At 43.7% G+C, this 22474-nt stretch overlaps 3 protein-coding genes and 1 long non-coding RNA gene across 15 annotated transcripts; all 4 read left to right on the top strand.

The window, feature by feature from the left end:
• Positions 1 to 3282: 3282 nt before the first annotated feature.
• LOC122322802 lies at positions 3283 to 3845 on the top strand. Its single transcript, XR_006246861.1, has 3 exons — positions 3283 to 3470; positions 3536 to 3644; positions 3719 to 3845. It is a non-coding gene; the product is annotated as an uncharacterized LOC122322802 (long non-coding RNA).
• A 1706-nt stretch (positions 3846 to 5551) lies between these two features.
• LOC116806246 lies at positions 5552 to 6541 on the top strand. 4 transcript variants are annotated; one of them, XM_043215840.1, is made up of 4 exons: positions 5552 to 5745; positions 5807 to 5994; positions 6055 to 6275; positions 6362 to 6541. In XM_043215840.1, the coding sequence occupies exons 2-4, from the start codon at positions 5991 to 5993 to the stop codon at positions 6470 to 6472; spliced, it is 336 nt and encodes a 111-aa protein (XP_043071775.1). In that variant the 5' UTR covers positions 5552 to 5745; positions 5807 to 5990; the 3' UTR covers positions 6473 to 6541. The 4 variants fall into 4 exon arrangements, with proteins under 4 accessions (XP_043071775.1, XP_043071776.1, XP_043071773.1 ...); XM_043215841.1 differs by having other exon boundaries at positions 6058 to 6275; XM_043215838.1 differs by having other exon boundaries at positions 5807 to 6275.
• Positions 6542 to 7485: 944 nt separating this feature from the next.
• On the top strand, positions 7486 to 15070 carry LOC122322801. 5 transcript variants are annotated; one of them, XM_043215836.1, is made up of 7 exons: positions 7486 to 7668; positions 7731 to 7841; positions 11270 to 11365; positions 11431 to 11538; positions 14605 to 14700; positions 14763 to 14874; positions 14949 to 15070. In XM_043215836.1, the coding sequence occupies exons 1-6, from the start codon at positions 7661 to 7663 to the stop codon at positions 14818 to 14820; spliced, it is 477 nt and encodes a 158-aa protein (XP_043071771.1). In that variant the 5' UTR covers positions 7486 to 7660; the 3' UTR covers positions 14821 to 14874; positions 14949 to 15070. The 5 variants fall into 5 exon arrangements, with proteins under 5 accessions (XP_043071771.1, XP_043071770.1, XP_043071769.1 ...); XM_043215835.1 differs by having other exon boundaries at positions 7487 to 7668; positions 7734 to 7841; positions 11428 to 11538; positions 14949 to 15069; XM_043215834.1 differs by having other exon boundaries at positions 7489 to 7668; positions 11428 to 11538; positions 14766 to 14874; positions 14949 to 15067.
• A 511-nt stretch (positions 15071 to 15581) lies between these two features.
• On the top strand, positions 15582 to 19834 carry LOC116806262. Of its 5 annotated transcripts, none has more exons than XM_043215846.1 (5): positions 15582 to 15769; positions 15835 to 15942; positions 19363 to 19458; positions 19521 to 19632; positions 19699 to 19766. In XM_043215846.1, exons 1-4 carry the CDS (start codon positions 15762 to 15764, stop codon positions 19579 to 19581), a joined length of 273 nt encoding a protein of 90 aa, XP_043071781.1. In that variant the 5' UTR covers positions 15582 to 15761; the 3' UTR covers positions 19582 to 19632; positions 19699 to 19766. The 5 variants fall into 5 exon arrangements, with proteins under 5 accessions (XP_043071781.1, XP_043071780.1, XP_043071779.1 ...); XM_043215845.1 differs by having other exon boundaries at positions 15586 to 15769; positions 15832 to 15942; positions 19524 to 19632; XM_043215844.1 differs by having other exon boundaries at positions 15587 to 15769; positions 15832 to 15942.
• The last annotated feature ends 2640 nt before the right edge of the window (positions 19835 to 22474 follow it).

Consider the following 22474-nt stretch of genomic DNA (forward strand, 5'->3'; position numbering starts at 1 on the left):
AAAACTCTCCTACACTATCTTGTGGTTAATTTACATGGTGACATGTCGGGCAAAAGTGGCATTTAATCGGCAAACTCCAATTCAGCATCACTCGTTTCGGGCGCTTCCAATATTTCCCTTTCTCAACTGTGTTCACACCAGAATATTGCCAGCAACTGATGACTATAAAAATAATCGCCAGCTAGCCCTCGAATAATAATTGCCCTCGGTTTTTTGGTTGTGTTCACGCTGGAACAATGAAAGCAACTGACGACTGTAATACACAGTCGCCAGCCAGCCCAAATTTATTTTCTTTATTACTTTAACATAGCAACCTATAAAATATTCTTGGCATGTCATCAGACAAAAGCGATATTGGCAACTCTGAACAAAATGAATCTGTTCAGCTTTCTGGCTGCAGCATCATCTGCAATTCGTCAACTGCAATGCACAGACGGGGTAACACCGCGAGTTCCAGACCGTCGAGGACCAACTTCAGGAAAACCGTTAAGAAACCCCATCGCACCCGCAGCTGGAATGTTACCGCGAATGAGGAGACCATGGAGGACCATTCAGATCAAAACAGTCCCATCAAACGCACCACTCCTCCAGTTGAACTGGTATCGCGAATATGTGACCATGGAGGACCAGATAACCAAAATTGTCCCATTGAGCGCACTACTCCTGCAGCTAACAATGGCACCGCGAATAAGTGACCATCGAGGACCAGGTAACTTAATAAAATGCCAAAACAAGAGTTGCATCTGCCAATGGAGTGGCGCCAAATAAATGACCATGCAGCGAGTTTATGGACACCTCACCCATTCTCCCTGAAAACTGCATGGATAACTGACGCAGCCGGTCCAACTCCCTGGCCTCGCGAACAGCATTCTGCTCCCTCTGCTCAATTTGCAAAAGTGTCGGTAGCTTTTCCTCCAGTGCGGGTCGTATCTGGTACTGACGCTGAAGCCGCAGGATGTGCTGATCCAACTGCATAGTGTACCTAGGTCACACTAGACGTCCTGGCACAAATGGCTGAAATAGCAATCTACGGGCCTCCACATTAGGGTGCGTCCCCAAAGAAGAAGCATACCGACTACTGGCCACCTGAAATACTTCCTCGGCCGTCTTAATATCATAAGTGTCTCTAATCACCTGGTTCCTGGTGTACCAACTGACTTGCAATATTTTACGCATGATGGCATTTTGTAAAATTTCAATGCGGCGCATCTGAGTGTTTGAAACTAGAGCTCCCCAAATTGCAAATGCATACTGCCAGACTGGAGCCATTAACTGCTTGTACACCAATTTTTTATTTTAAATATATTTGCAAATCGTTATGCCGCAAAAGTTTAACTTAGGAAATTGGTTTGGTACATCATGCTTGTTTGCGCTATCAGCTTTTTGATGGCTTTATTTTCAATTAACAACACTAAGTTATTTACATTTTATAAACTGTATTGAATGTATTTAGACTAGAAGCCCAATGCTCAGTCTTTTCAACAACGAGAATAATTATGAAACGATCGATCAGCTAGAGTTCTGCGAAACGAATGAATAGCTGCAGCAGCCGGCCGATCAGCGAATGCACTTTATTGAGAGAGAGAGAGAGAGAGAGCGAGCGCTGCACAAAGAGAGCGCTGCTAACGCCGGCTACTGCAGCTCAAACTGCATTTAACATAATGTGCCTATGTACTTAAGATTAACAACATTTATATCAGGCCACGTAGGGCTCCAAATTCAAACATATTAGAGATTCAAATCAATTATGGTTATTTGCTGCTGCTGCTGCCAACATACTCTACCCGTTGAAAGACTTCCCTTTCAACAGAACCCTTAACAGGCAGCAGGCACATCTTGTTGACAGCTCTTCGGATGACTCCTTTAGGCGTCTTCAATTCAGCAACCTGAGCAATGCCATCCCTGTCTGCAACTAAGGCAAGCACTCTGGCGAGTGGCCAGCTCATGGGAGGAAGATTCTCGTCCTTAACGAGGACTACGTCACCCACTTGAATAGGACGAGCTGGAGATTTCCATTTGGCATGCTGTTGGAGGAGTGTGCGATACTCCTCCCGCCACCGTGACCAAAAGATTTGCTGTAGGTGAGTCACTCGCTGCCAGCTAAACACGTACATATATATTTAGTTGCCAATTTAACTACGAATTTAGCTGTGAAAATGGTTGCCAAGTTAACCGAATTCGAATGTTGGTCTGCAATTTGACCATGTCATGAATGCATGTCTATGATTCGGAAAATAAATCTAAATAGACTGATTATTCACGACTTGGTAAATGATGAATGACTGGCCGCCAGTTAACTAATTATGAATAGTTCGCCAAATGCAACTAAACTCCAAAAGTTTGTGGTCACCAAATGTAAGAATTTAATATCGAATGTCAATTCGATGGGTATGTTGAAATATGTTTGGGATGCTACCGGTTCATGTACCAGCAGCAAGGTGTCGCCGTAATCGGTACTTGGAACAAATTGGGCCGAATGAAGTAAATACGCAAAGATATCTTTTTATACTAATTAATTGAGTAAAAATGCATGGGTTATGTTGGATTTGTTAGATCCAAGCGCACAGTTTTACAGCGTATACAAACAATAAACGGAGTTTTTTCAGGATGGTGCTCGCGATGCTCGCACAATAAGGGCTCACAGACAACTAAAAGTTGCCTGTAAAGCCTTTCTTTATTTGTTCTTACATTACGTACTAGACAAATATGAAAAGAATTTATGAACAAAAATTTTACAAAAAAAAAGTAAATATAAGTAAATTTTAAAAATAACATTTTTTACAGTATAATTAACCACTGTGACGAAGGTTGGCACCGGCTGCAGCCAGAAAAACAGCTGATTAAATATGCCATCTGGCATCGCCAGCCGGTGTTTACAAACAATGTTTGAAGATAGCGAACATTAAATTATTAAATTAGAATACAAAATGATAAAAAGTAGTAACTTGATACGCTTAATCTTTACAGGCTCCCCCGGACCACAGGCCAACATCAGAGATTTTTTTTTTCAGTGTGGTGCTCGCGATGCTCGCACAATAAGGGCTCACAGACAACTAAAAGTTGCCTGCAAAGCCTTTCTTTATTTGTTCTTACATTACGTACTAGACAAATATGAAAAGAATTTATGAAAAAAAATTTTACAAAAAAAAAGTAAATATAAAATAATTTTAAAAATAACATTTTTTTTACAGTACAATTAACCACTGTGACAAAGGTTGGCGCCGGCTGCAGCCAGAAAAACAGCTGATTAAATATGCCATCTGGCAACGCCAGCCGATGTTTACAAACAATGTTTGCGAATAGTGAACATTAAATTAATGAATTAAAGTACAAAATGATAAAAAGTAATAACTTGATACGCTTAATCTTTACAGGCTCCCCCGGACAGCAGGCCAACATCAGAGACGGACACAAAGAAGAGCCTCCCTCGACGTGAAGAGCCGCATCAGGAGTCAGCCATGGATGAACAGGTAAGTGCAGTTTGTGTTTTGTAGATAAACAAAAGCTAATAACAAGCGTTTTGTTTTAATAACAGGAGTACCCAGACTCGCGCAGAACGACGCAGGGGCGGAGCACCAGAGATCCAATAATAGCAGGAATGCATCTGGAACAGTCCGCAGCGCCGCCTCATACAGGAGTCGTCGGTGAGTAGTGAGGCAATGATTGTCCCCATACAGCATATTAACGTGTTTGTTTAATTTATTTAATTTTGTTTTAGCGTTGTGAGGCAGTAGCAAAGCCACTGCAGGTAATAGGCAGACACCTCGATAAATATTAGCGAGAGTTCGCAGTGTTAACGGCAGGCGGCAGAAATCGCGCTGGATATTATTTTAATGTTTTAGTATTTTAATATTTTAATATGTTATAATTATATTTATATTCTTTATAATTATGTTGTAGTTTTATAGTTGTATTATGTAGTTTATAGTATGTAATTTTTATATTGTGATTTTATAATTTATAATGAAGTTTATATTGTAATAAAAATTGTAGAAATTGTGATAGCTTGTTGTGCTGTATTAATTTGAGGTGTCTGTATTTTTTATTTAATTAGCTTTATGTCCTTGTATGAGCGAACTAAGGTCACTCCCTTTAGTGGACAGAAAGGCTTGCACCAGGTTAACAAGGGCATCTACCTTGCGTTCCATTAACAGCAGTCTATTTAGACCTGCCTCAACTGCAAGTAGCCGTGGTGCATAATCCACCGGGCCACATTGAAGCCGCGGCGAAGTTTGCTGCTGATCCTGCTGTTGTTGTTGTTTTAGCTGCTGCTGCTGCTGCTGCTGCTGCTGTTTTAGCTGCTGCTGCTGTTTTTGCTGCTGCTGTTGTTTTAACTGCTGCTGCTGCTGCTGCTGATGTTGACGCTGCTGCTGCTGCTGCTGTTGGTGCTGCCGTTTTTGCTGCTGCTGATGCTGCTGCTGATGCTGCTGCTGCTGCCGATGCTGCTGTTGTTGATGCTGCTGATGCTGCTGCTGCTGACCAGAGCGTGTGTTAGCACCACTGCGCCCGCCGCTCCCAGATGAGGAGGTGGGCAGCTCCGAGCGCAGTTTGTTGATAAGAAGCTTTGCCCGAGCCTCTTTATATTTGGGGCAACCTTTGTAGCAGGACACATGGCTGCCTCCGCAATTGGCGCACTTAGGATTGGCGATCCTCGTCGCACTGCAGGCCGTGGAAGGATGCGCTCCCGCACACTTCATGCAGATAAAAGGGCGGCGGCAGTAATTTTTTGTGTGTCCAAATAGTTGACAGCGATGACATTGAGCGGGATCCTGTCTTCTCAGTTGTCTCTCCACAACAACTCGCTGGTTTCCCAGCAGTGTGAGAGACAGGATCGTGTCATTAAAGTTGTCAATAGTAGGCTGAAGCTCCACAGCGAAGATGTTCATAGGCTGGAGAGTCCTATTGTGCTTAATAACGTTGACATTCCTGACACCAAAGCCGAGGCTGCGTAATGTGTTGTTTATCCACTCGGTCGGTGTCGAGTGATGTAGCTGGCGAATGACGACCCTATACCCACGGTCGCTGCGAAGCTGATGGGTATGTAGATCAGTGTCATCATTTTTTAATGCGCTCAACAGGGCACGGTATGTGTTCAAATCCTCACAAATGAATTTGACTCCATTGAATTTAGAGCATTTGGTAGTGAACTTGCCAATGCCCGGAATGTTGTTAACTTTATCCAGCAATGGCTGGATTTCAATAACGTCATGCACAAAAATAGCAGGAATTTTAACCTCAGAGCAGGTCGCCTGGTTGCTCTTCATATGGGATTCAACTTTTTTTTTGGATGGTGCTCGCGATGCTCGCACAATAAGGGCTCACAGACAACTAAAAGTTGCCTGTAAAGCCTTTCTTTATTTGTTCTTACATTACGTACTAGACAAATATGAATAACAAGGATTTATAAAAATTAAAAATAAAACAATTTTAAAAAATAGCATTTTCACAGTTTCATTAACCACTGTGACGACGGTTGGCTCCGGCTGCGGCCAGGGAAACAGCTGATTGTGTATGCCATCTGGCTACGCCAGCCGGTGTATAAAAACAATGTTTACAAAACAATGAAACGTTAAATTAAAATACAACGTAATAAAAAAGAAAAAGTAATAACTATGATACGCTCCATCTTTACAGGCTCCCCCGGACATCAGGCCAGCAACAGGAAAGGACACCAAGGAGAGCCTCCCTCGACGGTGCACAGCAGCCCGTGAAGAGTCGCACCAGGAGTCAGCCGTAGATGAGCAGGTGTGTGTAATTAATGTTTTGTAGAAGCAAAAAGCCCATAACAAGCATTTTGTTTTTATAGCAGGAGTACTCAGACGCACGCAGCATGGTGGGAGTGCGAGGCACACAGGCGTCCACATGGCTGAGGTATGCACTGTGCGTAGGAGAGGAATAGATGGTTACGTTGCACAGCCAAATAGCCATGCAGGTCCTGGGAGAAAACGGGCTGGGCAAGTCTGCCAAACTGATCCGTTTGGAAGTAAGACATGGGTGAGTTCCATTCAGCATGGAGCAGAGGTTATGGTGGTTGTGATGGATGTTCCGGTATAGCAGCAGATCCAAGTCTGCATAGCAGGTCCAAGGATTGCCGATCAGCTAGTAGCGATTCGTCGATGTCATGGAGCAGCTGGCATTGCAGTGCCGCAAGGCCCGAGTCCAGAGTTTGCTCCTCAGTGAGCGGTCGGCTTAGCTCATCTGGAGTAGGAGGCGGAAGTATAATTCTCTGGATTTGGATTGGCTGGTCCCGGATAAGCGGCTCAAGGGCTTCCCTGGTGATTTTGCCTTTTTTGAAATCCCTTGCATATTTGTTGATATACATTTCATTAAGTCTAATCACAGGTTTGTCTTTTCTTTCCAGGAGCATCTGTTGACGTTTGGATTCCAAGGCGAGTGCTTCTGCTCGTGCCCGTTCCTCCTGTGCGAAACGGATCAGAGAGGGCAGCTGGGGCTGGCGTTCAGCGGGCTGTGAGAGTCGTCTCTGCAGAATTAGCTGGTGTTTTTTTTTTTCAGTGTGGTGCTCGCGATGCTCGCACAATAAGGGCTCACAAACAACTAAAAGTTGCCTGCAAAGCCTTTCTTTATTTGTTCTTACATTACGTACTAGACAAATATGAATAGAATTTATGAAAAAAAATTTTACAAAAAAAAAAGTAAATATAAAATAATTTTAAAAATAACATTTTTTACAGTACAATTAGCCACTGTGACAAAGGTTGGCGCCAGCCGCAGCCAGAAAAACAGCTGATTAAATCAGCCATCTGGCAACGCCAGCCGATGTTTACAAACGATGTTTGCGACAGTGAACATTAAATTAATGAATTAAAGTACAAATGATAAAAAGTAATAACTTGATACGCTTAATCTTTACAGGCTCCCCCGGACATACGGCCAACATCAGAGAAGGACACAAAGAAGAGCCTCCCTCGACGTGAAGAGCCGCATCAGGAGTCAGCCATGGATGAACAGGTAAGTGCAGTTTGTGTTTTGTAGATAAACAAAAGCTAATAACATGCATTTTGTTTTAATAGCAGGAGTACCAGACGAACGTATCACGATGCAGGGACGGAGCACCAGAGATCCAGAAATAGCAGGAGTGCATCTGGAGCAGTCCGCAGTGCCTTTTTTTCAGTGTGGTGCTCGCGATGCTCGCACAATAAGGGCTCACAGACAACTAAAAGTTGCCTGCAAAGCCTTTCTTTTTTTCAGTGTGGTGCTCGCGATGCTCGCACAATAAGGGCTCACAGACAACTAAAAGTTGCCTGCAAAGCCTTTCTTTATTTGTTCTTACATTACGTACTAGACAAATATGAATAGAATTTATGAAAAAAAAATTTTACAAAAAAAAAGTAAATATAAAATAATTTTGAAAAATAACATTTTTTACAGTACAATTAGCCACTGTGACAAAGGTTGGCGCCGGCTGCAGCCAGAAAAACAGCTGTTTAAATAAGCCATCTGGCAACGCCAGCCGATGTTTACAAACGATGTTTGCGAATAGTGAACATTAAATTAATGAATTAAAGTACAAAATGATAAAAAGTAATAACTTGATACGCTTAATCTTTACAGGCTCCCCCGGACAGCAGGCCAACATCAGAGAAGGACACAAAGAAGAGCCTCCCTCGACGTGAAGAGCCGCATCAGGAGTCAGCCATGGATGAACAGGTAAGTGCAGTTTGTGTTTTGTAGATAAACAAAAGCTAATAACATGCATTTTGTTTTAATAGCAGGAGTACCAGACGAACGTATCACGATGCAGGGACGGAGCACCAGAAATCCAATAATAGCAGGAGTGCATCTGGAGCAGTCCGCAGCGCCGCATCATACAGGAGTCGTCGGTAAGTAGTGAGGCATTAATTGTCCCCATACATCATAGTAACGTGTTTGTTTAATTTATTTAATTTTGTTTTAGCGTTGGGAGGCAGCAGCGAAGCCACTGCAAGTAATATGCAGACACCTCAACAAATATTGGCGAGAGTTCGCAGTGTTAACGGCAGGCGGCAGAAATCGCGCTGGATATTATTTTAATGTTTTAGTATTTTAATATTTTAATATGTTATAATTATATTTATATTCTTTATAATTATGTTGTAGTTTTATAGTTGTATTATGTAGTTTATAGTATGTAATTTTTATATTGTGATTTTATAATTTATAATGAAGTTTATATTGTAATAAAAATTGTAGAAATTGTGATAGCTTGTTGTGCTGTATTAATTTGAGGTGTCTGTATTTTTTATTTAATTAGCTTTATGTCCTTGTATGAGCGAACTAAGGTCACTCCCTTTAGTGGACAGAAAGGCTTGCACCAGGTTAACAAGGGCATCTACCTTGCGTTCCATTAACAGCAGTCTATTTAGACCTGCCTCAACTGCAAGTAGCCGTGGTGAATTATCCACCGGGCCACATTGAGGCCGTGGCGAAGTTTGCTGCTGATCCTGCTGTTGTTGTTGTTTTAGCTGCTGCTGCTGCTGCTGCTGCTGCTGTTTTAGCTGTTGCTGCTGTTGTTGCTGTTTTAGCTGCTGCTGCTGTTTTTGCTGCTGCTGTTGTTTTAACTGCTGCTGCTGCTGCTGCTGATGTTGACGCTGCTGCTGCTGCTGCTGTAGGTGCTGCCGTTTTTGCTGCTGCTGATGCTGCTGCTGATGCTGCTGCTGCTGCTGATGCTGCTGCTGCTGATGCTGCTGCTGCTGATGCTGCTGATGCTGCTGCTGCTGCTGACCAGAGCGTGTGTTAGCGCCACTGCGCCCGCCGCTCCCAGATGAGGAGCTGGGCAGCTCCGAGCGCAGTTTGTTGATAAGAAGCTTTGCCCGAGCCTCTTTATATTTGGGGCAACCTTTGTAGCAGGACACATGGCTGCCTCCGCAATTGGCGCACTTAGGATTGGCGATCCTCGTCGCACTGCAGGCCGTGGAAGGATGCGCTCCCGCATACTTCATGCAGATAAAAGGGCGGCGGCAGTAATTTTTTGTGTGTTCAAATAGTTGACAGCGATGACATTGAGCGGGATCCTGCCTTCTCAGTTGTCTCTCCACAACAACTCGCTGGTTTCCCAGCAGTGTGAGAGACAGGATCGTGTCATTAAAGTTGTCAATAGTAGGCTGAAGCTCCACAGCGAAGATGTTCATAGGCTGGAGAGTCCTATTGTGATTAATAACGTTGACATTCCTGACACCAAAGCCGAGGCTGCGTAATGTGTTGTTTATCCACTCGGTCGGTGTCGAGTGATGTAGCTGCCGAATGACGACCCTATACCCAAGGTCGCTGCGAAGCTGATGGGTATGTAGATCAGTGTCATCATTTTTTAATGCGCTCAACAGGGCACGGTATGTGTTCAAATCCTCGCAAATGAATTTGACTCCATTGAATTTAGAGCATTTGGTAGTGAACTTGCCAATGCCCGGAATGTTGTTAACTTTATCCAGCAATGGCTGGATTTCAATAACGTCATGCACAAAAATAGCAGGAATTTTAACCTCAGAGCAGGTCGCCTGGTTGCTCTTCATATGGGATTCAACCACAACATTCTGCTCACGGTCGGTAATAGCTTTCGGCTGCACAATTTTCACGCTGGAATTTGGGCAGCTTACTAAGGATTCAGATTCAGAAGATTCAGAAGGAACACTCCGCCTGTAAAGATTAGCACCGGCAGAAGGTTTCCTCGGCAATCCAGCGAATCTGCGTTTTAGCCGGTTGGAGCTTAAAGAGCCAAAAGCCCGCTGTGCAGGGCATTTGATTTTTGCTCCAATAACTGGCGGCTTTGTCTTTCGCTTAGCGGCCTGTGAAATAGCTGTTTTTGGCACAATTGTTGTGCTGGGAGAGCACGCACTTGTAGTGGACAACAGCTGTTGTGCATAAGTAGCTTTGGGTTGTTCACTTACAGTGCGTGGAGTAGGGCAGACAGTCAGCGACTTTTCTGCAGCTTGTTGTAGCGTCTTGGCTGTAGTAATTGGCTCCAGCGTGCTGTCCGTTTTCCCACAAAAATCGGTCAGCATTTCGGAGAAGTTGAGCTGTGTCGACTCATACGTTGATGCATTTATAGTTGTTGTAGCAAACATAATATCGACGTCGGTGTCCGAGCTGGCGGGCACAACGGTGGTAGCTGTATTGGCTGCAAGTCTCTCCACGGCGATGTCCGAGCCAGCGGGGACAACGGTGGTTGCTGTATTAGCTGCAAAACTCTCCACAGACTGCGAGTTGAAATTAGCTCTCAGCGATGACTGCACAGACGCGGCTCGCTCATCAAATGGTGAGTTTGCCGAAGAGCGAAGCAGCACTGCTTGCTCATCGTGTGATGAGTCTGCTGAGAAGAGAGCTCGCAGATCCGAGAGAGTGAATTGCGCTTGCGCGAGTGCCGGTGGAATGGCGCTCTCTTTAGAGTTGTTTTGATTGGCCATCGTTGTGGATGCTATCCAAGTTCAGAACCGTTGCACTCTAGTATGCGTGTATGCAGCACATACACATTACAGGCACGATTGGTGAAAAGAGTTCATTGCACATGCGTATCAAAGTTCACAAATAAGGCTTTACCGCAATAAAGCCGACGAACACTAACACGTATAAATGAAACACAAAACGAGGACAGAAAACGATTAACACTGATTTAATTGTTTAATTAATAGCGAGTTGTCTGCGCCGAAAAAACAAATGGCGTGATGTTACATGCGCCGTTTTAACTATTTATTATTAATGATGCTGCCGCTTGGTTGCTTGGCATATATTTATTGTTTAAACATTTTAACTTTGGCAAATTGTTGCTAAAATGTTGTTGTAACTTTTTAAACTTTTTACACTTTTTTCAGTTTTTTAACTTTTTTTTTTTTTTTTTTTTTTTTTTTTTTCAGTGTGGTGCTTTTTTTTTCAGTGTGGTTTTTCAGTGTGGTGCTTTCAGTGTGGTTTTTTTCAGTGTGGTGCTCGCGATGCTCGCACAATAAGGGCTCACAGACAACTAAAAGTTGCCTGCAAAGCCTTTCTTTATTTGTTCTTACATTACGTACTAGACAAATATGAATAGAATTTATGAAAAAAAAATTTTACAAAAAAAAAGTAAATATAAAATAATTTTGAAAAATAACATTTTTTACAGTACAATTAGCCACTGTGACAAAGGTTGGCGCCAGCCGCAGCCAGAAAAACAGCTGATTAAATCAGCCATCTGGCAACGCCAGCCGATGTTTACAAACGATGTTTGCGAATAGTGAACATTAAATTAATGAATTAAAGTACAAAATGATAAAAAGTAATAACTTGATACGCTTAATCTTTACAGGCTCCCCCGGACAGCAGGCCAACATCAGAGAAGGACACAAAGAAGAGCCTCCCTCGACGTGAAGAGCCGCATCAGGAGTCAGCCATGGATGAACAGGTAAGTGCAGTTTGTGTTTTATAGATAAACAAAAGCTAATAACATGCATTTTGTTTTAATAGCAGGAGTACCAGACGAACGTATCACGATGCAGGGACGGAGCACCAGAAATCCAATAATAGCAGGAGTGCATCTGGAGCAGTCCGCAGCGCCGCATCATACAGGAGTCGTCGGTAAGTAGTGAGGCATTAATTGTCCCCATACATCATAGTAACGTGTTTGTTTAATTTATTTAATTTTGTTTTAGCGTTGGGAGGCAGCAGCGAAGCCACTGCAGGTGATAGGCAGACACCTCAACAAATATTAGCGAGAGTTCGCAGTGTTAACGGCAGGCGGCAGAAATCGCGCTGGATATTATTTTAATGTTTTAGTATTTAAATATTTTAATATGTTATAATTAATTTATATTCTTTATAATTATGTTGTAGTTTTATAGTTGTATTATGTAGTTTATAGTATGTAATTTTTATATTGTGATTTTATAATTTATAATGAAGTTTATATTGTAATAAAATTGTAGAAATTGTGATAGCTTGTTGTGCTGTATTAATTTGAGATGTCTGTATTTTTATTTAATTAGCTTTATGTCCTTGTATGAGCGAACTAAGGTCACTCCCTTTAGTGGACAGAAAGGCTTGCACCAGGTTAACAAGGGCATCTACCTTGCGTTCCATTAACAGCAGTCTATTTAGACCTGCCTCAACTGCAAGTAGCCGTGGTGCATTATCCACCGGGCCACATTGAGGCCGTGGCGAAGTTTGCTGCTGATCCTGCTGTTGTTGTTGTTTTAGCTGCTGCTGCTGCTGCTGCTGCTGCTGTTTTAGCTGTTGCTGCTGTTGTTGCTGTTTTAGCTGCTGCTGCTGTTTTTGCTGCTGCTGTTGTTTTAACTGCTGCTGCTGCTGCTGCTGATGTTGACGCTGCTGCTGCTGCTGCTGTTGGTGCTGCCGTTTTTGCTGCTGCTGATGCTGCTGCTGCCGCTGCTGCTGCTGCCGCTGCTGCTGCTGCTGCTGCTGCTGCTGCTGCTGCTGCTGACCAGAGCCCGCCGCTCCCAGATGAGGAGGTGGGCAGCTCCGAGCGCAGTTTGTTGATAAGAAGCTTTGCCCGAGCCTCTTTATATTTGGGGCAACCTTTGTAGCAGGACACATGGCTGCCTCCGCAATTGGCGCACTTAGGATTGGCGATCCTCGTCGCACTGCAGGCCGTGGAAGGATGCGCTCCCGCACACTTCATGCAGATAAAAGGGCGGCGGCAGTAATTTTTTGTGTGTCCAAATAGCTGGCAGCGATGACATTGAGCGGGATCCTGTCTTCTCAGTTGTCTCTCCACTACAACTCGCTGGTTTCCCAGCAGTGTGAGAGACAGGATCGCGTCGTTAGAGTTGTCAATAGTAGGCTGAAGCTCCACGGCGAAGATGTTCATAGGCTGGAGAGTCCTATTGTGCTTAATAACGTTGACATTCCTGACACCAAAGCCGAGGCTGCGTAATTTGTTGTTAATCCACTCAGTCGGTGTCGAGTGATGTAGCTGACGAATGACGACCCTATACCCACGGTCGCTGCGAAGCTGATGGGTATGTAGATCAGTGTCATCATTTTTTAATGCGCTCAACAGGGCACGGTATGTGTTCAAATCCTCGCAAATGAATTTCACTCCATTGGAGTTAGAGCATTTGGTAGTGAACTTGCCGATGCCCGGAATGCTGTTAGCTTTATCCAGCAATGGCTGGATTTCAATAACGTCGTGCACAAAAATAGCAGGAATTTTAACCTCAGAGCAGGTCGCCTGGTTGCTCTTCATATGGGATTCAACCGCAACATTCTGCTCACGGTCAGTATTAGCTTTCGGCTGCACAATTTTCACGCTGGAATTTGGGCAGCTTACTGAGGATTCAGATTCAGAAGATTCAGAAGGAACACTCCGCCTGTAAAGATTAGCACCGGCAGAAGGTTTCCTCGGCAATCCAGCGAATCTGCGTTTTAGCCGGTTGGAGCTTAAAGAGCCAAAAGCCCGCTGTGCAGGGCATTTGATTTTTGCTCCAATAACTGGCGGCTTTGTCTTTCGCTTAGCGGCCTGTGAAATAGCTGTTTTTGGCACAATTGTTGTGCTGGGAGAGCACGCACTTGTAGTGGACAACAGCTGTTGTGCATAAGTAGCTTTGGGTTGTTCACTTACAGTGCGTGGAGTAGGGCAGACAGTCAGCGACTTTTCTGCAGCTTGTTGTAGCATCTGGGCTGTAGTAGTAGGCTCCAGCGTGCTGTCCGTTTTCCCACAAAAATCGGTCAGCATTTCGGAGAAGTTGAGCGGTGTCGACTCATACGTTGATGCATTTATAGTTGTTGTAGCAAACATAATATCGACGTCGGTGTCCGAGCTGGCGGGCACAACGGTGGTAGCTGCATTGGCTGCAAGTCTCTCCACAGACTGCGAGTTGAAATTAGCTCTCAGCGATGACTGCACAGACGCGGCTCGCTCATCAAATGGTGAGTTTGCCGAAGAGCGAAGCAGCACTGCTTGCTCATCGTGTGATGAGTCTGCTGAGAAGAGAGCTCGCAGATCCGAGAGAGTGAATTGCGCTTGCGCGAGTGCCGGTGGAATGGCGCTCTCTTTAGAGTTGTTTTGATTGGCCATCGTTGTGGATGCTATCCAAGTTCAGAACCGTTGCACTCTAGTATGCGTGTATGCAGCACATACACACTACAGGCACGATTGGTGAAAAGAGTTCATTGCACATGCGTATCAAAGTTCACAAATAAGGCTTTACCGCAATAAAGCCGACGAACACTAACACGTATAAATGAAACACAAAACGAGGACAGAAAACGATTAACACTGATTTAATTGTTTAATTAATAGCGAGTTGTCTGCGCCGTTTTTTCAGTGTGGTGCTCGCGATGCTCGCACAATAAGGGCTCACAGACAACTAAAAGTTGCCTGCAAAGCCTTTCTTTATTTGTTCTTACATTACGTACTAGACAAATATGAATAGAATTTATGAAAAAAAATTTTACAAAAAAAAAGTAAATATAAAATAATTTTAAAAATAACATTTTTTACAGTACAATTAGCCACTGTGACAAAGGTTGGCGCCAGCCGCAGCCAGAAAAACAGCTGATTAAATCAGCCATCTGGCAACGCCAGCCGATGTTTACAAACAATGTTTGCGAATAGTGAACATTAAATTAATGAATTAAAGTACAAAATGATAAAAAGTAATAACTTGATACGCTTAATCTTTACAGGCTCCCCCGGACAGCAGGCCAACATCAGAGAAGGACACAAAGAAGAGCCTCCCTCGACGTGAAGAGCCGCATCAGGAGTCAGCCATGGATGAACAGGTAAGTGCAGTTTGTGTTTTGTAGATAAACAAAAGCTAATAACATGCATTTTGTTTTAATAGCAGGAGTGCCCAGACTCACGCAGAACGACGCAGGGACGGAGCACCAGAGATCCAATAATAGCAGGAGTGCATCTGGAGCAGTCCGCAGCGCCGCATCATACAGGAGTCGTCGGTAAGTAGTGAGGCATTAATTGTCCCCATACATCATAGTAACGTGTTTGTTTAATTTATTTAATTTTGTTTTAGCGTTGTGAGGCAGCAGCGAAGCCACTGCAGGTAATAGGCAGACACCTCGACAAATATTAGCGAGAGTTCGCAGTGTTAACGGCAGGCGGCAGAAATCGCGCTGGATATTATTTTAATGTTTTAGTATTTTAATATTTTAATATGTTATAATTATATTTATATTCTTTATAATTATGTTGTAGTTTTATAGTTGTATTATGTAGTTTATAGTATGTAATTTTTATATTGTGATTTTATAATTTATAATGAAGTTTATATTGTAATAAAAATTGTAGAAATTGTGATAGCTTGTTGTGCTGTATTAATTTGAGGTGTCTGTATTTTTTATTTAATTAGCTTTATGTCCTTGTATGAGCATTTCAGTGTGGTGCTCGCGATGCTCGCACAATAAGGGCTCACAGACAACTAAAAGTTGCCTGCAAAGCCTTTCTTTATTTGTTCTTACATTACGTACTAGACAAATATGAATAGAATTTATGAAAAAAAATTTTACAAAAAAAAAGTAAATATAAAATAATTTTGAAAAATAACATTTTTTACAGTACAATTAGCCACTGTGACAAAGGTTGGCGCCAGCCGCAGCCAGAAAAACAGCTGATTAAATCAGCCATCTGGCAACGCCAGCCGATGTTTACAAACGATGTTTGCGAATAGTGAACATTAAATTAATGAATTAAAGTACAAAATGATAAAAAGTAATAACTTGATACGCTTAATCTTTACAGGCTCCCCCGGACAGCAGGCCAACATCAGAGAAGGACACAAAGAAGAGCCTCCCTCGACGTGAAGAGCCGCATCAGGAGTCAGCCATGGATGAACAGGTAAGTGCAGTTTGTGTTTTGTAGATAAACAAAAGCTAATAACATGCATTTTGTTTTAATAGCAGGAGTACCAGACGAACGTATCACGATGCAGGGACGGAGCACCAGAAATCCAATAATAGCAGGAGTGCATCTGGAGCAGTCCGCAGCGCCGCATCATACAGGAGTCGTCGGTAAGTAGTGAGGCATTAATTGTCCCCATACATCATAGTAACGTGTTTGTTTAATTTATTTAATTTTGTTTTAGCGTTGGGAGGCAGCAGCGAAGCCACTGCAAGTAATATGCAGACACCTCAACAAATATTGGCGAGAGTTCGCAGTGTTAACGGCAGGCGGCAGAAATCGCGCTGGATATTATTTTAATGTTTTAGTATTTTAATATTTTAATATGTTATAATTATATTTATATTCTTTATAATTATGTTGTAGTTTTATAGTTGTATTATGTAGTTTATAGTATGTAATTTTTATATTGTGATTTTATAATTTATAATGAAGTTTATATTGTAATAAAAATTGTAGAAATTGTGATAGCTTGTTGTGCTGTATTAATTTGAGGTGTCTGTATTTTTTATTTAATTAGCTTTATGTCCTTGTATGAGCGAACTAAGGTCACTCCCTTTAGTGGACAGAAAGGCTTGCACCAGGTTAACAAGGGCATCTACCTTGCGTTCCATTAACAGCAGTCTATTTAGACCTGCCTCAACTGCAAGTAGCCGTGGTGCATTATCCACCGGGCCACATTGAGGCCGTGGCGAAGTTTGCTGCTGATCCTGCTGTTGTTGTTGTTTTAGCTGCTGCTGCTGCTGCTGCTGCTGCTGTTTTAGCTGTTGCTGCTGTTGTTGCTGTTTTAGCTGCTGCTGCTGTTTTTGCTGCTGCTGTTGTTTTAACTGCTGCTGCTGCTGCTGCTGATGTTGACGCTGCTGCTGCTGCTGCTGTAGGTGCTGCCGTTTTTGCTGCTGCTGATGCTGCTGCTGATGCTGCTGCTGCTGCTGATGCTGCTGCTGCTGATGCTGCTGCTGCTGATGCTGCTGATGCTGCTGCTGCTGCTGACCAGAGCGTGTGTTAGCGCCACTGCGCCCGCCGCTCCCAGATGAGGAGGTGGGCAGCTCCGAGCGCAGTTTGTTGATAAGAAGCTTTGCCCGAGCCTCTTTATATTTGGGGCAACCTTTGTAGCAGGACACATGGCTGCCTCCGCAATTGGCGCACTTAGGATTGGCGATCCTCGTCGCACTGCAGGCCGTGGAAGGATGCGCTCCCGCACACTTCATGCAGATAAAAGGGCGGCGGCAGTAATTTTTAGTGTGTCCAAATAGTTGACAGCGATGACATTGAGCGGGATCCTGCCTTCTCAGTTGTCTCTCCACTACAACTCGCTGGTTTCCCAGCAGTGTGAGAGACAGGATCGTGTCATTAAAGTTGTCAATAGTAGGCTGAAGCTCCACAGCGAAGATGTTCATAGGCTGGAGAGTCCTATTGTGATTAATAACGTTGACATTCCTGACACCAAAGCCGAGGCTGCGTAATGTGTTGTTTATCCACTCGGTCGGTGTCGAGTGATGTAGCTGGCGAATGACGACCCTATACCCACGGTCGCTGCGAAGCTGATGGGTATGTAGATCAGTGTCATCATTTTTTAATGCGCTCAACAGGGCACGGTATGTGTTCAAATCCTCGCAAATGAATTTGACTCCATTGAATTTAGAGCATTTGGTAGTGAACTTGCCAATGCCCGGAATGTTGTTAACTTTATCCAGCAATGGCTGGATTTCAATAACGTCATGCACAAAAATAGCAGGAATTTTAACCTCAGAGCAGGTCGCCTGGTTGCTCTTCATATGGGATTCAACCACAACATTCTGCTCACGGTCGGTAATAGCTTTCGGCTGCACAATTTTCACGCTGGAATTTGGGCAGCTTACTAAGGATTCAGATTCAGAAGATTCAGAAGGAACACTCCGCCTGTAAAGATTAGCACCAGCAGAAGGTTTCCTCGCCAATCCAGCGAATCTGCGTTTTAGCCGGTTGGAGCTTAAAGAGCCAAAAGCCCGCTGTGCAGAGCATTTGATTTTTGCTCCAACAACTGGCGGCTTTGTCTTTCGCTTAGCGGCCTGTGCAATAGCAGTATTTGGCACAATTGTTGTGCAGGGAGAGCACGCACTTGTAGTGGACAACAGCTGTTGTGCATAAGTAGCTTTGGGTTGTTCACTTACAGTGCGTGGAGTAGGGCAGACAGTCAGCGACTTTTCTGCAGCTTGTTGTAGCATCTGGGCTGTAGTAATAGGCTCCAGCGTGCTGTCCGTTTTCCCACAAAAATCGGTCAGCATTTCGGAGAAGTTAAGCTGTGTCGACTCATACGTTGATGCATTTATAGTTGTTGTAGAAAACATAATATCGACGTCGGTGTCCGAGCTGGCGGGCACAACGGTGGTAGCTGTATAGGCTGCAAGTCTCTCCACGTCGATGTCCGAGCCAGCGGGGACAACGGTGGTTGCTGTATTAGCTGCAAATCTCACCTCAGACTGCGAGTTGAAAAAAGCTCTCAGCGATGACTGCACTAACGCGGCTCGCTCATCGTGTGGTGAGTTTGCCGAAGAGCGAAGCAGCACTGCTTGCTCATCGTGTGATGAGTCTGCTGAGAAGAGAGCTCGCAGATCCGAGAGAGTGAATTGCGCTTGCGCGAGTGCCGGTGGAATGGCGCTCTCTTTAGAGTTGTTTTGATTGGCCATCGTTGTGGATGCTATCCAAGTTCAGAACCGTTGCACTCTAGTATGCGTGTATGCAGCACATACACACTACAGGCACGATTGGTGAAAAGAGTTCATTGCACATGCGTATCAAAGTTCACAAATAAGGCTTTACCGCAATAAAGCCGACGAACACTAACACGTATAAATGAAACACAAAACGAGGACAGAAAACGATTAACACTGATTTAATTGTTTAATTAATAGCGAGTTGTCTGCGCCGAAAAAACAAATGGCGTGATGTTACATGCGCCGTTTTAACTATTTATTATTAATGATGCTGCCGCTTGGTTGCTTGGCATATATTTATTGTTTAAACATTTTAACTTTGGCAAATTGTTGCTAAAATGTTGTTGTAACTTTTTAAACTTTTTACACTTTTTCAGTTTTTTAACTTTTTTTTTTTTTTTTTTTTTTTTTTTTTTTTTTTTTTTTTTTTTTTCAGTGTGGTTTTTTTTTTTTTTCAGTGTGGTTTTTTTTTCAGTGTGGTGCTCGCGATGCTCGCACAATAAGGGCTCACAGACAACTAAAAGTTGCCTGCAAAGCCTTTCTTTATTTGTTCTTACATTACGTACTAGACAAATATGAATAGAATTTATGAAAAAAAAATTTTACAAAAAAAAAGTAAATATAAAATAATTTTAAAAATAACATTTTTTACAGTACAATTAGCCACTGTGACAAAGGTTGGCGCCAGCCGCAGCCAGAAAAACAGCTGATTAAATCAGCCATCTGGCAACGCCAGCCGATGTTTACAAACGATGTTTGCGAATAGTGAACATTAAATTAATGAATTAAAGTACAAAATGATAAAAAGTAATAACTTGATACGCTTAATCTTTACAGGCTCCCCCGGACAGCAGGCCAACATCAGAGAAGGACACAAAGAAGAGCCTCCCTCGACGTGAAGAGCCGCATCAGGAGTCAGCCATGGATGAACAGGTAAGTGCAGTTTGTGTTTTGTAGATAAACAAAAGCTAATAACATGCATTTTGTTTTAATAGCAGGAGTGCCCAGACTCACGCAGAACGACGCAGGGACGGAGCACCAGAGATCCAGAAATAGCAGGAGTGCATCTGGAGCAGTCCGCAGTGCCGTTCCATACAGGAGTCGTCGGTAAGTAGTGAGGCATTGATTGTCCCCATACAGCATATTAACGTGTTTGTTTTAATTTTGTTTTAGGATTGGTTTGCAACAGCGGAGCCGCTGCAGTTAATAGTCAGACACCTCAATCAACTTTAGCGGGAGTGCGTTGTGTTAGCGGCAGGCGGCAGAAGTCGCGCTGGATATTATTTTAATGTTTTAGTATTTTGATATTTTAATATGTTATAATTATATTTATATTCTTTATAATTATGTTGTAGTTTTATAGTTGTATTATGTAGTTTATAGTATGTAATTTTTATATTGTGATTTTATAATTTATAATGAAGTTTATATTGTAATAAAAATTGTAGAAATTGTGATAGCTTGTTGTGCTGTATTAATTTGAGGTGTCTGTATTTTTTATTTAATTAGCTTTATGTCCTTGTATGAGCGAACTAAGGTCACTCCCTTTAGTGGACAGAAAGGCTTGCACCAGGTTAACAAGGGCATCTACCTTGCGTTCCATTAACAGCAGTCTATTTAGACCTGCCTCAACTGCTAGCAGCCGTGGTACATTATCCACCGGTCCACATTGAAGCCGTGGCGAAGTTTGCTGCTGGTCCTGCTGTTGTTGTTGTTTTAGCTGCTGCTGCTGCTGCTGCTGCTGCTGTTTTAGCTGCTGCTGCTGTTGTTGCTGTTTTAGCTGCTGCTGCTGTTTTTGCTGCTGCTGTTGTTTTAACTGCTGCTGCTGCTGCTGCTGATGTTGACGCTGCTGCTGCTGCTGCTGTAGGTGCTGCCGTTTTTGCTGCTGCTGATGCTGCTGCTGATGCTGCTGCTGCTGCCGATGCTGCTGCTGTTGATGCTGCTGATGCTGCTGCTGCTGCTGATGCTGCTGCTGCTGCTGCTGCTGACCAGAGCGTGTGTTAACGCCACTGCGCCCGCCGCTCCCAGATGAGGAGGTGGGCAGCTCCGAGCGCAGTTTGTTGATAAGAAGCTTTGCCCGAGCCTCTTTATATTTGGGGCAACCTTTGTAGCAGGACACATGGCTGCCTCCGCAATTGGCGCACTTAGGATTGGCGATCCTCGTCGCACTGCAGGCCGTGGAAGGATGCGCTCCCGCACACTTCATGCAGATAAAAGGGCGGCGGCAGTAATTTTTTGTGTGTCCAAATAGTTGACAGCGATGACATTGAGCGGGATCCTGTCTTCTCAGTTGTCTCTCCACAACAACTCGCTGGTTTCCCAGCAGTGTGAGAGACAGGATCGTGTCATTAAAGTTGTCAATAGTAGGCTGAAGCTCCACAGCGAAGATGTTCATAGGCTGGAGAGTCCTATTGTGCTTAATAACGTTGACATTCCTGACACCAAAGCCGAGGCTGCGTAATGTGTTGTTTATCCACTCGGTCGGTGTCGAGTGATGTAGCTGGCGAATGACGACCCTATACCCACGGTCGCTGCGAAGCTGATGGGTATGTAGATCAGTGTCATCATTTTTTAATGCGCTCAACAGGGCACGGTATGTGTTCAAGTCCTCACAAATGAATTTGACTCCATTGAATTTAGAGCATTTGGTAGTGAACTTGCCAATGCCCGGAATGTTGTTAACTTTATCCAGCAATGGCTGGATTTCAATAACGTCATGCACAAAAATAGCAGGAATTTTAACCTCAGAGCAGGTCGCCTGGTTGCTCTTCATATGGGATTCAACCACAACATTCTGCTCACGGTCGGTAATAGCTTTCGGCTGCACAATTTTCACGCTGGAATTTGGGCAGCTTACTAAGGATTCAGATTCAGAAGATTCAGAAGGAACACTCCGCCTGTAAAGATTAGCACCGGCAGAAGGTTTCCTCGGCAATCCAGCGAATCTGCGTTTTAGCCGGTTGGAGCTTAAAGAGCCAAAAGCCCGCTGTGCAGGGCATTTTGATTTTTTGCTCCAATAACTGGCGGCTTTGTCTTTCGCTTAGCGGCCTGTGAAATAGCTGTTTTTGGCACAATTGTTGTGCTGGGAGAGCACGCACTTGTAGTGGACAACAGCTGTTGTGCATAAGTAGCTTTGGGTTGTTCACTTACAGTGCGTGGAGTAGGGCAGACAGTCAGCGACTTTTCTGCAGCTTGTTGTAGCATCTGGGCTGTAGTAACTGGCTCCAGCGTGCTGTCCGTTTTCCCACAAAAATCGGTCAGCATTTCGGAGAAGTTGAGCTGTGTCGACTCATACGTTGATGCATTTATAGTTGTTGTAGCAAACATAATATCGACGTCGGTGTCCGAGCTGGCGGGCACAACGGTGGTAGCTGCATTGGCTGCAAGTCTCTCCACAGACTGCGAGGTGAAATTAGCTCTCAGCGATGACTGCACAGACGCGGCTCGCTCATCAAATGGTGAGTTTGCCGAAGAGCGAAGCAGCACTGCTTGCTCATCGTGTGATGAGTCTGCTGAGAAGAGAGCTCGCAAATCCGAGAGAGTGAATTGCGCTTGCGCGAGTGCCGGTGGAATGGCGCTCTCTTTAGAGTTGTTTTGATTGGCCATCGTTGTGGATGCTATCCAAGTTCAGAACCGTTGCACTCTAGTATGCGTGTATGCAGCACATACACACTACAGGCACGATTGGTGAAAAGAGTTCATTGCACATGCGTATCAAAGTTCACAAATAAGGCCTTTACCGCAATAAAGCCGACGAACACTAACACGTATAAATGAAACACAAAACGAGGACAGAAAACGATTAACACTGATTTAATTGTTTAATTAATAGCGAGTTGTCTGCGCCGAAAAAAACAAATGGCGTGATGTTATATGCGCCGTTTTAACCTATTTATTATTAAGTGATGCTGCCGCTTGGTTGCTTGGCATATATTTATTGTTTAAACAT

Source organism: Drosophila grimshawi, unplaced genomic scaffold, assembly GCF_018153295.1.
Source record: "Drosophila grimshawi isolate 15287-2541.00 unplaced genomic scaffold, ASM1815329v1 contig_80, whole genome shotgun sequence".
Classification (NCBI taxonomy): Eukaryota; Metazoa; Arthropoda; class Insecta; order Diptera; family Drosophilidae; genus Drosophila; species Drosophila grimshawi.

Coding starts and splice junctions, on each gene's coding strand:
- LOC116806246 (XM_043215838.1), top strand. CDS start 5,991: ATGGGTGAGTTCCATTCAGCATGGAGCAGAGGTTATGGTGGTTGTGAT. Junction 6,276..6,361: donor GCGGCTCAAGGGCTTCCCTG/GTGATTTTGCCT, acceptor TTTTCTTTCCAG/GAGCATCTGTTGACGTTTGG.
- LOC116806262 (XM_043215842.1), top strand. CDS start 19,114: ATGAAAAAAAAATTTTACAAAAAAAAA. Junction 19,459..19,520: donor AGTCAGCCATGGATGAACAG/GTAAGTGCAGTT, acceptor TTGTTTTAATAG/CAGGAGTGCCCAGACTCACG. Junction 19,633..19,698: donor GTTCCATACAGGAGTCGTCG/GTAAGTAGTGAG, acceptor ATTTTGTTTTAG/GATTGGTTTGCAACAGCGGA.
- LOC122322801 (XM_043215833.1), top strand. Junction 11,366..11,427: donor AGTCAGCCATGGATGAACAG/GTAAGTGCAGTT, acceptor TTGTTTTAATAG/CAGGAGTACCAGACGAACGT. Junction 11,539..14,604: donor GCATCATACAGGAGTCGTCG/GTAAGTAGTGAG, acceptor TAATCTTTACAG/GCTCCCCCGGACAGCAGGCC.